The following is a 15,335-nucleotide window of genomic DNA, read 5'->3' as shown; positions in this document are numbered from 1 at the left end:
TGGCTCCGCGAGGCCCCGCCATCCAAGCGGAACATCGTGAGTTCCCAACTCGCCAAGCCCTGGTGGTCTAGCGGTATGATTCTTCCTTAGGGCTGTTCACCAGCAACTCGCATGGAAGAGGTCCCAGGTTCGATCCCTGGCCAGGGCCTTCTCTTTTGTTCCGCCTTGCAGCAGGTTGAGCTATATTTTGTGCAAGTATTGCAGAAAAGCCTGCGAACTTGGGGCATCGGTCCGTGAGGAGTCGCACGCTTTTGTGTTGTTGCTAGAAAGATCACACGTCTTACTGCTCTTGGCTAGCTGGTGGCCCACCGCATGCGCTCTGAGGTGTGCACAGCTCATTGATAGTAGGTATTAGGTCCTTGTGTGGAAAAAGGGGACTTTCGGGCGACGGCCGGAAATACCCCCTGTCCATGCTCGGCCGGTCTCGGCCTTAAATGCGGGGGAATCGGGTCAAGATTCGGGGCGGATATCCGACAGTAACCCGTGTTATCTGACCATTCTCCTATCTGACGGATGCGTTCCCGAGCCTGAAGGAAACCAGCCTCGGCCTGCATAGCCGATCCGTTGGCAATAAAGTCTTCTTGGGTCGTTGTTGTGTTTTCGTCAACCCATACAGATTCAGAAACCACCGGCCATCATACTCGTCTCACGGTGCCAACCCGTTAGTCCGTCCGCACAAATCCGTCATAATGTCCCGCACCAAGATTCCCCCCAGCGGCATTTGGGCCCCCGCAGTAACTCTCTTCAACCCCGATACCGACGAGCTTGACCTTGAGGCGCAAACAAAGTACTACTCCTACCTGTCCAAGACGGGCCTCGCCGGCCTTGTCATCCTCGGCACCAATGCTGAACAGTTTCTCCTGACCCGCGAGGAGCGCAAGGCCCTGATCGCCACCGCCCGCAAGGCGACCGGCCCCGACTTTCCCATCATGGCCGGCTGCGGCATGCACTCGGTCAAGCAGGTCCTCGAGCTCATCAACGACGCCAAGGAGGCCGGCGCCGACTCCGCGCTCGTTCTGCCCCCTGCGTATTTCGGCAAGCAGACGACTCCCGCCGTCATCGACCGCTTCTTCAACGAGGTCGCCGAGAAGACCCCTCTGCCCATCGTCATCTACAACTTCCCCGTCGTATGCAACGGCATCGACCTCGACAGCAGCACCATCGCCAAGCTGGCCAAGAAGCACGAGACCATCGTCGGCGTGAAGCTCACATGCGGCTCCGTCGCAAAGATTGTCCGCCTGTCCGCCGAGCTGCCGGCAGACAAGTTCGCCACCTATGGCGGCCAGTCCGACTTCCTCCTCGGCGGCCTCGCCTCCGGCAGCGCGGGCTGCATCGCGGCCTTCGCCAACGTCTTCCCCCGCGTGACGGTGCAGATCTACAAGCTGCACGCCGAGGGCAAGATCCAGGAGGCGTTGGAGCTCCACCAGAAGGCCGCCATTGCCGAGCAGGCCACCAAGGCGGGCATCGCGACCGTCAAGTACGCCGCCTCCGTTTTCACGGCGCCGCGCGCCGGGTTGAAGGGACAGGATAAGCTGTTCCAGCCGCGGAGTCCTTACTTGCCCGCGAGCGAAGACCAGAAGAAGGCGGTGCACTACCTGATGGATGAGCTCAACAAGGTCGAGGAGGAACTTGCGGGTTCCAGTTGAGTCGTTTGGCTTTCAGCGGTTGAGCATGTGCCTGCTCCAACGTCGAGGCGCCCCGCACGGCAGATGGTTAAGGTCGGTGGGCGTCAGACGAAACCAAAGGACAAACTATGTCGTTGAATAGCTAAAAGGCCGGCAGTTGTAGAGCAGAACGAAGTAGCATGAACGGACTGGCTTAATAAGCCTACGATATCATAGATATATACAGCATTGGATTTCACAACGAATCGTGATCCTGGCCAAGATTAGTCCCAAGTTGATCAACTAAAATTCAAGTTAGCTGACAGCAATGCGAACGAGAATCTCCGGATGAAGCCAGGCGAGGCATTCAGCAAATACTATCAGTGCCTCCTCCGACGTGCCAAGGGATGTGCGTCAACATCCCAGGTCAAGTGAGGTGACATCGGACAGACCGATTGTAATTGGAAACCTTTCAACCGGACCTTGCGGCTTCTGGTTCCTGGACACCAGATATATAGCGTCAAGTGTGGTGTTGCGCTACAACATGTCGATACACTGTTAGCACTGCAAAACCACGCGCAGTCGGTGGTACAAGCTGAAATGTAGCTTATGTGGACTGTCTTGGATGGTCAACGTGAGGGTAGGGATAAGAATCATGAACTTACCACGAAATCGAACGATGCATTCCTCACAGCAAATAGTCAAAGAGCCCCTGAAGCTACACGAAACGATAAACCTCGCAATAGGTCAGCCACAGCGCAGAGCTATTATAGCAAACAAGGGAAACGGTCAGCAAGGCCAGACGGCACCACGGCTCACAGACGCCATACATGACATTGATGATCATGGTGTGTGGAGTTATCGAATCATTGCATGCGTCCACATACCATCTGGACCTCTCGCGCCACAGCCACACAATGAAGCGGGCGTCTCAATAGAAGAAGGCCCATCCGAAAACGTCTAGCGAGATCAGCGGCTAGACGTGCGCCAAGCAAGCTTCCAGAATCCTACAGCCGCTTTTGACAGAGCAGGAGGGCACGGTTCGCCTTTCCTGGAGTGGGAGTTTCTTTGGTCTAAATGAGGCGATGTTCCGGATGAGCGAGACCCGTCCTAACCCGACGCGGCCGCCTTCAGGGACCATCCGTCCACGTCCATTGCGGCATGTGTCAATATGCTGTCCCAGCACACCGTGACAGCCAGAAGTCTTGGTTCAACCGCATGTCCTGGGAGAGACAGTGAGGATATGGCCAAGGTGAAACGGTTGTCCCCGTATGACCCTCTCTTTTCACGCGTGCGAGTGCCCGTCGGAGTGAGACATGTGCAATGAAGAGGGCTATCCGACTTTTTGTTTCTATTCGCCTTCCGGAACTTCGTTTCCACCTGACAGTCGCGCCTTGAGGCGTTTATCGTGCTATGCCGAATGCACCCAGACGGACCTACGCAAGCACAGCATCTGTTTCCATTGTGTGACCCCATAAGGGCCCCGAGCCTCCCACACCCACTCGCCATCCCCTCCGGACTCGTCCTCTAGACTTTGTAACTTCCTGTTCCCAGGCTTTCAACCCCATCAACGATCAACTTGGGCCTTTGCGTCAATAGCAGACGTACATATTGATATGCAAGTGGTCTCGTCCACCTCTGTAGCGGCTTCCTCGTCGGCGTGATTCGGCCAACATGACGTCCTTTTACGATCTTCTAGGAAAAGCCGACAACCTCCACGATCCCGTACCGCCATTGAACAACAAACCGGTGATACTTGGCGTCGTGATTTCATTCCTGGTGAGTTACAGAAGAGGCCGGACGTTGACTTGTGCTATCATACTTAATCGCCGACACAGATATTAACGGTATTATGTGTGACGCTAAGGATATGGTGCCGTATATTCGTCATGCGTGCCTGTGGCTGGGATGACTTCTTTCTGGTTCTTGTGGTGATCTCGCTATCGGTCGGAACCATTGGCATCTGCATTGGTATGTCATGCTCTCTTATATTGACCAAGAGAACGACGACTGATGGTACCCCGACTCCAGCAACCGATAATGGACTGGGCCAGCATCTGCTTTACCTTGCGCCCAAAGAGATCGCAGATTACATGAGGGTGATTCCCCTGCCACCTTTCGTACTCAGTTGCGCTCTCTGACATTTGAAACAGATATTCTACGTTTGCAATGGAACCCTGCCCATCTCTACTTGTACAATCAAAATTGCCATTCTTCTGCAATACCTTCGCATATTCGAGCGCGGTACCAAAACGCGCACCTTTACCATCGTCGTTTTGGTTATTACGACATTGTGGGGTATTGCGTATACCTTCCTGGCATGGGTTCCATGCATACCTGTTGCTGCGTACTGGGATTGGACCATACCGTCCCAAGCTCGCTGGGGTTTCGGATCTCAGACTGCTGAGAGGTTGATCTGGACATACGCAATTCATGGGACGACCAACATGGTTCTGGACTTCACCATCTACGCCATACCGCTACCATTATACTTGAACAATAAAGCCAACGAGAAATCTCGTAAGAGCGTTCTCTGCTTATTCCTACTAGGAACCGTGTAAGTTGGGGATTCTCGAGCCAATAGGAGGTAAAACCCATCCAGCTGACCAAATTGCACAAGTGTTTTGATGCTGACTACCTGGCGCTTCGTCGAAATACTGAAATCCCGGGCCGGCACATATCCCACACTCGACATTACGTGGTACACACCGCTGCCGATGACCCTCGCCATTCTCGAGATCGACGTCGCCGCCATCTGCGCCTCGTTACCCGTCTTCTGGCCTGTGCTACAAATCAGCATGGGGGCCATCTTTGTCACGCGCGAGGTCGAGATCACCACGGAAACCGTCGACACGCACGCCGAAGACGACAAATGCCTCGAGATGGCGGCCCCACATGCGCTATGCCAGCAGACGTCCGCGACGAGGTTAGACAGCACGGCCGGCTTGTTCGACCCCGAGACCCACGGGGCGAACGCACTGGCCCAGACGACCCCGGACCCCAGCCCGGAAAAGGGGGCGGCGATAATATTCGGCGCTTACATGAAGGGGAAGACGACGTGCGACGTGGAAGCATTGAGGGCTGGGTGAGCTGATTGCTCGTGGCACAATGAACATACACTCGTCATCTTATGACTTTCCGATTTACAACGACCATCTTTTTCGAGTAGCTTCATCCGCCGGCGAGGGCGATGATCGGCGTACGGCCGTTGACTTCAGCATAGGCGAATACATACATATATATGGTTGCGCCTATCGGCCATCGGGGTTCTGATCGGAACGGCTCCGAGGTCCTGGCCATACTAGTTCGAAAATGGGTTTGCTAGCCAGGGCAGCCCGAATCTACTTGATGCAGGACCCCCCTATGGTTTGAAGAAAGCACGCACACCGCATGTGAAGATTTCCGAACCCGTATCGTTGGCCACAAGCCTCATCGCCGCATACGGCAAGTCGCATTAGCAAAGAATGCCTGCGCTAGGCTTGGAACGTCGCGGCTAGTCTGCGTAGCCAACTCTTGCCTTTCATGGAGTGAGACATGACATTGACAATGGCGCCCAGATGGACTAGCTGACTAGCTACCCTTGGGAGTCGAATAGGATAAGTTGTCCAACGGTGGGACGATGTTTGTGAGAGTGGTAAAGTTGATGGCAGATGAGGTTTGCAAAGCGATCCTGTTTTCTTTACTCTTCTTACGTCAATGTCTTGGCAACAACATTTTGACCAGGTAGTACGTTGAATTCCAAAAACTCCCAAGTATGCTTCAAATCATTACATGTCCTTGCTCGTCTATTTTGCTTCAATGGGCGCACCCCAGGCGCCTCCTCCAGGTGACTGGATGATAACCCTCTCGCCGGCGCGAAGCTTTGTCGTCGCCTTTGCACCCAAATTAACAGTCCTGTCCTTTCCGGTCATATCATCCCGAACGATGACCAAGTTCAAGCCAGATTCTCCGTCACCACCGCCCTCCATGCCGTACGGCCGACGGCTTCTCCGCTCACTCAGGATCGAGCACTGGACTGGCACGCGGAACTCGATTTCTCGGATGGTGCCGTCGCCGCCCCTGTTGCGACCCTTGCCACCCGAGTTCTCCCTGAGCTGGAAGCGCCTCAGGATGCACGGGTACCGCTTCTCAAAGACCTCGGGGTCCGTGATGCGGGTGTTCGTCATGTGGGTGTGGACGCCGCTCTGGCCCACCCAGGTCGGGCCGGCACCGGCGCCGCCCGCAATGGTCTCGTAGTAGCCGAAGCCGTCCTTGTGCTCGCCGGTGACGGGGTCCTTGCCGCCCGTGCCAAAGGTCAGGTTGTTGCAGCAGCCCTGGCTGGCGGCAGAGGCGCGGAACGCCTTCAAGACCACATCCGTGATGCGCTGCGAGGTAAGGACGTTGCCGCCGACCACGGCGAGGCCGGCGCCGGGGTTGAGGATGCTGCCTTCGGGGATGACAATGTCGATGGGGGCCAGGCAACCCTGGTTCAGGGGGATCTGAGAGGAAATGAGGCCGCGCAGGCAGTAGATGATGGCGGAGTGTGTGATGGCGATGGGGGCGTTGGTGTTGCCGAGGACATGCGGGCCCGTGCCGGTGAAGTCAAAGGTAGCGGAGCCGTCGGAGGCGATTGTGATCTTGAGAGAGATGGGAGTACCGTCGTCCATGTAGTCCACTGCAAGGAGCGGGTCGGGACCGAATTTGGCAAGCGTGGATTGCATCAACTCACGTACAGCGTGCTCGGCTGTGTGCTGGATTGCATACATGTATCGGTGGACGGTCGCGAGGCCGTTTTCCGTAATGAGGGCCTTGATCAGGGAGATGCCCTTGGCGTTGGCAGCAATCTGAGCGTTGAGGTCGGAAAGGTTGTCTTGCAGTCGACGGGTACCCGAGCAGCCCTCGTATTGCGCGGGCTCCTCGAGGAGCAGGCGACGGACCTCATTCTCGTTGAAGCGGCCCTCGCTAACCAACTTTGTTGACTCGATAGCAGCACCTTCTTGCCAAAGGGCGTATGACGTCGGTGGCATGGAGCCGGGTAGGATACCGCCGATATCCGCGTGGTGCCCTCTTGAAGCGACGTAGAAGGCCAATTCATGTCCGTCAAAGACCGGAGTAATGACGGTGATGTCAGGCAGATGGGTACCGCCGCAGGACGGGTGGTTCGAGACGAGAACATCCCCGTCCCGGAGCTTGCCCTTCCAAAGCTCGTGCTGATAGCGTACGGCAAATTGCATAGACCCAAGGTGCACGGGAACATGAGGGGCGTTGGCGACAAGGCCACCATCGGGACTGAAGATTGCGCAAGAAAAGTCGAGTCGCTCCTTAATGTTGGTCGACACGGCGGTCTTCTGCAAAGTGCGTCCCATCTGCTCAGCAATCGACATGAAGCGGTGACCGAAGACGGTCAGTTGGACAGGGCTAAACTCCTCCTGTTCGCCATCTTTCTTGGAGACTTTCTCTTCTGGCTCACGGTCAATGACAACATAGCTCTCGAGTACCGTGGCGGTCGTGGATGGGGTGACGAGAATCGTCTGTGTGTTGTCAATGATCAGGGCCGGGCCGGATATGCGAGCGCCAACGGGGATGGTCTGGAGCTGGTAGACGGAAGTGTCTAGATGCCCGTGACCTTCAAAGTAGACCTGGTTGGTGGCGCTAGGCTTGGGGCTGGGAGCAGAGGAGCCTTCAACAGCCTTCATTTGGGCGAAGGGGCTCTTCTCCACTTTGGCGCGAGCTGCGCCAGTGGCTCGAACGCGTATGTCGTCAACAATGATGGCCTTCTCGGGGAAGTGAAAGCCAAATCCGCGACGGTGGGCATCCTCGAACTCGGTCTTAAAGTCCCAGTCGGCTCCCTTCAAGATCATGAGAGAGCTGCTTGATCCGGCGTACCGCATGTTGAGGTAGGTGTCGTGCGTGATGAGGTCTTCGGTGAAGCCCTGCTTCATCAGCTCCAAGGAGGCCTGAGAAGAGAGCTCCTCGAGCTGCTTCTGGATGCTGCCCTTGGTCTCCTCGGAGTAGGTGATGGCGGACGGCTTCTGAATCTCGTGGACAACGTCTGCGAGTGACATGCCATACGCCGAAAGGATGGAGGAGTACTTGTGGATGATGACGCGGGAGATACCGAGAACGGTCGCGACAGAGCAGGCATGCTGACCGCCGGCGCCGCCAAAGCAGGCCAAGTGATGGGCACCAGCCTCGTAGCCACGAGCTTCCGTCAACGCACGGATCGGGCTTGCCATGCCCTCGTCAGCAACCTTTAGGAATCCGAGGGCGACTTCCTCAGGAGACAAGAGAGAGAGGCCAGAAACCTCTCGATCCTTGTTGATCTCGCTTGTCAGCTCCAGGAACTTGGCGGCGGTGACCTCCCGGTTGAGAGGCTCGTTCTCCTTGGGACCAAAGACTTTGGGGAAATACTCGGGAAGCAGTCTGCCGAGGAACAAGTTTGCGTCCGTCACGGTGAGCGGGCCACCTTTGCGGTAGCATGCAGGGCCAGGGTGCGCCGAGGCGGATTCGGGCCCGACATTGAAGAGTCCATTCTTCCAGGTCAAGATGGAGCCGCCTCCGGCAGCGACGGTGTGAATGTCGAGTTGTGGTGACTGAATGGCGATGCCGGCAGTCGTGGTCTCGAAGACGTGGTCGTACACACCCGCGTAGCGCGAAACGTCGGTAGAAGTTCCGCCCATGTCGAAGCCGATGACCGGCTTACGCTCTTCGTCATCCCATGAGGTTTGCGCGTACCCAACAACACCGCCGGCCGGGCCGGAAAGGATGGCTTTCAGGCCGCTGAACTTGCGGTAGTCCACTAGACCACCGTCTGATTGCATGAACTCAATGCGGGTCGCGGCTGCGCCGAAACCGCCTTTGAAGTTGGCGGAAATGGAGTCGATATATTGCCGGATGACAGGGGTAAGATAGGCGTCAGCTACAGCGGACATTCCGCGAGGAACGACGTTGATCATGGGCTGGACCTCCGATGACAGAGTCACTGAGAAGCCCATTTCTGAAGCCACCCTTCCGACCAACAGCTCGTGTTCCGGGTAGGCGTACGAGTGGATGAAGACGACTGCAAGGGAACGGAAGCCCTGGTCCCAGACGTTCTCGAGCTGGGTCTTGACCGCTGCCAAGTCTGGTCTCTTGAGAACGCGGATCGTCTCTCCTGTTACTGCTGTGACCAGTTGTGCGTCATCAGACGTCGGGGTCGTCTTAACAGATGCAGGGTCTTCGGTGTAATCTTCCATCGTGATGCGCTCCTCGACCTCAACAACCTCGTTGAACAGGACCTCAGGTCGTGCAACGGACAGGTCGAAAATGTTGGGGCGTGATTGGTTCCCAATCGCTAGTAAGTCACGGAAACCCTTGGTCGTGATCAGAGCCACGCGTTCGCCTTTCCGCTCGAGAAGGGCATTTGTGGCTACGGTGGTGCCCATGCGGATCGACTCGACATGGAACAGGTCAAGCAACTGACCTCTGGGTAATGTCTCTCCGGTGACCATCTCCAGGATCCTGCGAATGCCTTCTGTCGGGGCATCTTGGTAGTTGGCAGGGTCCACTGACAGAAGCTTCAGGATGATGTCCCCTCTGCCCGGGATAGAGGCGTGGACATCGGTGAAAGTGCCGCCTCGATCGATGGAAATGCGGATGCGATGTGATTTGACCGTCATGATGTGTGAGTCCTGCCAAGTGATGCCGCAAGAAAACGTGTCAAGGACGAGGAAAGATCAGGAAGGGGTATAGAGAGGATGTGAGACATATGTAGCCAAAATGGAAGTCAGGGTGAGGTCAAGAGGCCGGTGACATTCACATTGATGTTATGTAAGACTGGTACGCATGTGTCGTGATCATGTATGTAACAATATGCCGCGACGGTGAAAAGATCGGGAAATTGGGACTCGGAGAGGAGCCGCGATCGGATGCCTGCTTGGCCCTGAATTTGGATCTCCGTTTTGCCCCGTTCAGTATGGCAAATGCTTTCAAACCGGAGTACGGAGTACATTGAGCAGTGTCAATGTCAGTGACCAACGGCTGAAGACCGCAGTAAGTCGGACACAATTGCCATGTCGGCTTTTGGGTCAGCCATCGCCATGAAGCAACAGAAGTGACAGGCGCACCGGGGTGGGTCCCCGATCTGACATGTATCGAATGAGAATAACAGTCAGGACCGATACTTGATAAGGCATGATTGTGATGGTCGGAGTGGAATTGCGAAATGGGCGAAGACTAGGTAAACAGGTAGGTAGCAGCCACCCAACTATAACCGTCGGAGTGGGTCCCCGAGCGGATCATCTTATCATGGGCTTTTGATTGGCTTCATCATGTGATTGGTAGATAACGGACTAACATGCAGCCGATCATCCGGGGCGCTGCGGTACGTACTCATCCTCCCTCTCCCTCCCAGCAAGCAATGGTCTGTCACGGTTCACAACTCGTGGTTTGCTTGTCGTCGGCTTCCTCACTCTCCGGTCGGAGTGGAGACTTCTCCATAAGACCCGGAGACTCCAACCTGCGTTCCCCGCGTCGACATCCCCGTCATCGAGTGTTTCCATGTGTCACTGGCTCCATTCTGAACTTGGAAAAAGACCAGAGTCCCGTCCATCACCAGAAATACCCCTTGCCATGCCATGGGGGTCACCATCTCCACTCCATGAGGGAATGTGCCAAAGACATCGTCAGTACATGCCGCAACATGGCAACCATTTCACCATCCCCGCCTCAGGCTGCTGATTTGGGAAACTCGAGGCCAGTAGCGTAAGCTTTGGACTCTTTTGTCTTGCCTGCTACTAAGAGTGTGTTTGCTGAGATTTATGTGACAGCTGTGCAAACTGTCGCCAACGGCGATCCTACTGCTCCAAAGACAAGCCGGCTTGTGCTCGATGTCGAGACGGGGGTTTGCGCTGCACCTATGAAGAAACCAGGAAGATCACCATCACCGAAGCGTGAGTTCCACGACTGCCTCCATCGTAACCGCAAGCTGATGTACTGCGTAGCTACTTGAGAGAGCTTGAAGCCAAGGCGAAAGCTTATGATGGTATGGTTGGAGACCAACGTTTCTCAGGAGAAGGCCAAGCGAGTTCTGGCTAACGGCGGGCTGCTAGAGTCCATTACCCGGCAGTCTCAACTTGCCACGACTGCAAAGGTTCATCGCAACGCCGCTGAAGAACATGACGAAGAGTTCGAAGATGAGCACCCTTTGCTCGAACCGTTCAACCAACTCAGCGTTTACAAACCATCAACGAGCTTCAAGGGCCCGGGCAACTCAGACAACTTTTTGCGCAGTGTGAGGAATCTTTCTGGTTTCTACGGCGACGACGGCAGCCTGGATGCAAACACAAACTTTTATGAACCCAGCGCCTTGCCTTCGCGCCGAGAGCAGTCGAGAACGCAGGTGCGGCTGCCTCCTATCGACATCGCCCGACGACTCTTTGCGGCGCAATACACATACATCGGCACCATCTTCGCCTTCACCGATCCCAAGGCAGAGTTTGACCGAGCACTTGTCGAGGCATACCGCGGGCCGCCTGACCCTTCTGACAAAGAAGCATGTCTGTCGTACGCAAAGGTGCTCATCATTCTGGCCTTTGGCCAGCTCTACTCCGTCAACCAATGGGTTGACTTCAGAGGCCCGCCAGGCTTTGAATACTTTACTCATGCCTTGAACCTATTGCCCGACACGCACGAAGAGGGTTCGATTCTCTGTGTCGAGACCCTGGCCCTCGTCGGCTATTTCATGCAGAACATGAATCGTCGCGACGCCGCGTTCCTCTACACCGGCATGGCCCTCCGTATGGCCATATCACTCGGTTTGCATCACGAGATCGGCTCCGGCCCGGTAAAAAATCCCTTGCACGGCCAGGAGGCGAAGCTGGCGACGCTGGACGACGCGACTCGCGAGCACAGGCGGCGGGTGTGGTGGTCTGTCTACAGCCTGGACCGCATCATGTCGGTGAAATCGGGCAATCCCATCACCATCCAGGACGAGGATATCGGCGTTGACCCACCTTTGAGGTTGCCCACCGAGGCAGAGTATTGTCCGGCCGTGGTACTACGGCACTACACCGAACTGTCCCGCATCCTCGGCGAGATCCACAATACCATCTACCGCAAGTCAAGCAATACGGCCCCCAAGTCCGGGAAACGCTTGATGACTTCGGTACAGAGCATTGTCTTCAAACTCTCGAGATGGAACCGCGACCTGCCAGACGAGCTGCGCTTCGACCCTGCGCGGCTCAGTATCAGTCGCGAGAGCGTCTCTGTTTTTGCACATTGGCACTCATGCATCAACATGACCGCGAGGCCGTTGCTTTTCCACGTCGTCCAGAAGCGGCTGCAGAGGATTCGCAGCAGCAATGACCCTGGAGAGAAGGAGCGGGACTGGAAAGAAGGCTTGTCGTCTGCGACGGTGAGGGTCATCGACATGTGCATTGGTGCGGCCCAGGATGCCATCAACATTATGACCATCGCGGCGCAGAGAGACCTTGTCGGTATGTCATCCGGTATACTGATGCAATCCGTGTCATTGTGCTGACCTTTGGACCGATTAGCAACGTACGGATATATGGACGGAGAGCATATCTTCTCGGCGTCCATCGTTCTTGTAATGGTCTGCGTCGCATTCCCTACCGACTCTTCCAGCATCCTGGCCATGAACGCCGGGCTCGATCTCCTCAAGGGAATGGGGGAACGGGGTAACAGTCACATGGGCGCTCGATATGAACTTCTTGCCAACCTTCGCTCTACAATTATGCCAGGAACGAATGGTCAGCTCGAGCCCCTGCCTCCATTCCCGACAGACTTTTCACCGACCGAGTCTGCGATGCCGACGGGGCTTCCTCCCGCGGAAGTGACTATGATGCCTGCAGGCATGGATGACAGCAACCGTGATTTCGGTGCAATGCAGAAGAATGTTGGACAGAGGGTCACCTTCCCGGTTGTGGACAACAGCTCCCTCGGCGAGCCATTCTACGATGATAGCGTGAGCACGGTGATGGATTTCGGGCTCTGGGAGGAGGGTTTCGCCGATCCGGCCATGGACGCAAGCTTTGATTTCTCTCAATGGACGCAAACGGCGGGTATGACTCAAGCAGACGATAGGATGGATGATGTATAACACGTTTTACTGGACGGTACCAAACTGCGACTCTGGTTGTCCAAAGATAATCGACGGCGTGGCTTATCTTGCTAAAGGGCCCAATCGTCCCATTTCCCAGGGATCTGCAGGGCTGCCTTGCGCTGATGTGTAGGGATCATATCTGTACCCCAATCGGCTAATTCCCGACGTTACGGAAAACTTGCCCCGGGGTGTCAACCTTAGACTACCACACACCGGGTCGTCTAGATGGTCGACTGCCGGGTTGGCACCAGTATGCGACCTGAAAGAACCGACAAGTATAGCAACTCGTCGAATAACCCTTGAACTCAGTGTATCATCTCCGATTGGACCCCAACCTGGAGCCAATTCCCTGGATCATAGGGGTGCCACTCCGAGGCCGGTCGGTGGAACTGCGCTATCTGCGTTATCACCCCCCGGTGGAGAATGTTCCCCGCACACGGCAGGGGTCGGTGAGGTCCTCCGATCTGACGAACCGTCGTGTGCAGGCCGGGTCGAGGAGGCCGGTTAAGGAGCTATTGGCATGTTCCCTTGCACGATGTTGCGTCTGATACTGGGAACCCGTACGTCAGTGCTTGCAGGGAAGCTCGGTAAGAGATAGAGCTAGCTCATGGATAGGTGCATGGGGTGCTGTCACATCTACCGTGGCACGGTACGCGTTGGTCGAAGATAAAGGCTGGTGCCTCTCCCATCCCAATGCCTGGCGTGGTGGTTTGCTTACAGCTTTAGGCTCCTAGAAGTCAATGTTCAATTGAAAACCCCGTGTAGACCTCTGCAATTCACTCCGGCTGCACTATAGTGTGTATTCTTGAGAACGGTTTCCCCAGACCTCGACCGAGGCCACCCGAATTCGGCGATGGCTACGATCATGACTCCCGGAGATGCCTCCGGCGGTATCACGGAAAAGGGACTTGGAAGCGATATCGACCGCTCAGAGTCCAACAACGGAACAATGGCGATAGAGTCACTAGACCCCGTGGCAGAGAAGAAGCTCCTGCTCAAGGTTTGTTGATTACACACCAATGAGGTGGGACAGAGACACTAACCGTTGCGATTTCTTTGATATAGCTCGACGCATACTTCGTGCCAATCATCATGGTTGTCTACCTCACCTGCTTCCTCGACCGTTCCAATATCGGCAACGTCAGGGTCGCGGGTATGCCCGAGGACATCGGCGCGTCGACGCAGGAGTACTCGACCGCCATCTCCATTTTCTACGCGACCTACGTAGTCTTCGAGCCGCCCTGGACCATCATGATGAAGCGCATCACCCCTCGCGTCCTGCTCACCGGCCTGTGCATTGTCTGGTCGCTGGCCACCATCCTCTCCGGCTTCATCCACAACATCGGGGGCCTCTACGCCGTGCGCCTCGTCCTTGGCATGTGCGAGGCTGGTCTGTTCCCTGCCCTGAACTTATACTTGACCTTGGTGTATAAGCGTGAGGAGCAGGCGAAGAGAGTGTCGTATCTGTTCGTCTGCTCGGCCATTGCCGGTGCTTTTGGAGGCTTGCTGGCGTATGCCCTCCTGAAGATGGACGGGGTCGGTGGTTACGCCGGGTGGAGGTGGGTGTTCATCGTCGAAGGCATTGTGAGCATCCTCATCGCGCCGATTCTTTTCTTCGGTCTTCCCAACGACCCCTCGGAAGCGTATTTCCTATCGGTCGAGGAGAAGAGGATGATGAAGGTCCGTGCTGCACAGAGGGCTCAGTACATGGGAAGTGAGGAGTTCAGCTGGAATGAGATCAAGGTTGAGCTCCGCGATCCGAAGCTCTACCTGAGCGGCGCCATCCAGTTTTGCCAGGACATCCTGCTCTACGGCTTCAGCACCTTCCTCCCCTCCATCATCGTCAGCATGGGCCGCACCAGCATCGAAGCACAGTACCTCAGCATCCCCGTCTTCCTCTTCGGCGCCATTGCCTTCCTGGCGACGGCCTATGTGTCGGACCGGATGCTCATCCGAGGACCCCTCATCTTCCTGGCCAACATCCCCGGTATAATCGGCTACATCCTCATCATTTGCCCCACGAGCAGTGGCGTCAAGTTCTTCGCCACTTTCCTGTGTGCCATTGCTGTGTACAACGGCCCCGGCCTCAACCTGACGTGGCTCAACGTCAACGTCGCGCCCCAGTACCGTCGTGCCACGGCCATTGGTATGCAGCAGGCCATCGGCAACTGTGCCGGCATTGTGGCAGGACAGATCTACCGGAAAGCGCCTTACCTGCTTGGAAACGCCATCTCCGTCGGGGCGCTGGGTGTCGCGCAGCTTCTCGTGGTTGCCAAGTGGCTCTACATTCGCCACTGCAACGAGACGAAGAGGAAGATTGCGAGCGGGGAGATTGAAGACAAGCGGAAGGTCAAGACTGGTGACGGGGAGTTGGACTTCCATTACCACACTTAGAGAGTTCAGAGGCAAGACTGGACTGTAATTACTCTCAAAGTTCCCTGTTAATCTTATCCCTGTTATGATTGCTATTCCTATCCATCCATATCTGATCTCTAATCCAATCCCTTAATCCAAACCTGTTGAATGGACTTCGTACATGCATGCCTTCATCAGAACAAACTAATCTACGTCATGGCTTATTTATACGGTTCGAGTAGAGTTTCTGTATAGAATAAAAGAAAATCGGATGTCAATAAGAGAAATGGGAT

The 15,335-nt window shown here is 55.7% G+C and overlaps 5 protein-coding genes and 1 non-coding gene across 6 annotated transcripts; 5 read left to right on the top strand and 1 right to left on the bottom strand.

Moving 5' to 3' along the window:
* Positions 1-56: 56 nt before the first annotated feature.
* Positions 57-148, top strand: GLRG_13241. Its single transcript has one exon. It is a non-coding gene; the product is annotated as a tRNA-Pro (tRNA).
* Positions 149-689: 541 nt separating this feature from the next.
* GLRG_09766 (dihydrodipicolinate synthetase) lies at positions 690-1,646 on the top strand (the record flags this gene model as incomplete). Its single annotated transcript, XM_008100451.1, has 1 exon — positions 690-1,646. The coding sequence occupies one exon, from the start codon at positions 690-692 to the stop codon at positions 1,644-1,646; it is 957 nt and encodes a 318-aa protein (XP_008098642.1).
* A 1,847-nt stretch (positions 1,647-3,493) lies between these two features.
* Positions 3,494-4,693, top strand: GLRG_09765 (uncharacterized protein; the record flags this gene model as incomplete). The annotated part of the gene is made up of 4 exons (XM_008100450.1): positions 3,494-3,575; positions 3,636-3,703; positions 3,758-4,161; positions 4,225-4,693. 4 exons carry the CDS (start codon positions 3,494-3,496, stop codon positions 4,691-4,693), a joined length of 1,023 nt encoding a protein of 340 aa, XP_008098641.1.
* Positions 4,694-5,389: 696 nt separating this feature from the next.
* On the bottom strand, positions 5,390-9,241 carry GLRG_09764 (hydantoinase B/oxoprolinase; the record flags this gene model as incomplete). Its single annotated transcript, XM_008100449.1, has 1 exon — positions 5,390-9,241. One exon carries the CDS (start codon positions 9,239-9,241, stop codon positions 5,390-5,392), a length of 3,852 nt encoding a protein of 1,283 aa, XP_008098640.1.
* A 1,358-nt stretch (positions 9,242-10,599) lies between these two features.
* On the top strand, positions 10,600-12,684 carry GLRG_09763 (fungal specific transcription factor domain-containing protein; the record flags this gene model as incomplete). Its single annotated transcript, XM_008100448.1, has 2 exons — positions 10,600-12,058; positions 12,119-12,684. 2 exons carry the CDS (start codon positions 10,600-10,602, stop codon positions 12,682-12,684), a joined length of 2,025 nt encoding a protein of 674 aa, XP_008098639.1.
* An 868-nt stretch (positions 12,685-13,552) lies between these two features.
* Positions 13,553-15,081, top strand: GLRG_09762 (major facilitator superfamily transporter; the record flags this gene model as incomplete). Its single annotated transcript, XM_008100447.1, has 2 exons — positions 13,553-13,687; positions 13,753-15,081. 2 exons carry the CDS (start codon positions 13,553-13,555, stop codon positions 15,079-15,081), a joined length of 1,464 nt encoding a protein of 487 aa, XP_008098638.1.
* Positions 15,082-15,335: the final 254 nt, after the last annotated feature.

This window comes from Colletotrichum graminicola, assembly GCF_000149035.1.
Source record: "Colletotrichum graminicola M1.001 genomic scaffold supercont1.52, whole genome shotgun sequence".
NCBI lineage: Eukaryota > Fungi > Ascomycota > Sordariomycetes > Glomerellales > Glomerellaceae > Colletotrichum > Colletotrichum graminicola.
This window is presented reverse-complemented; position numbering and strand designations above follow the sequence as displayed.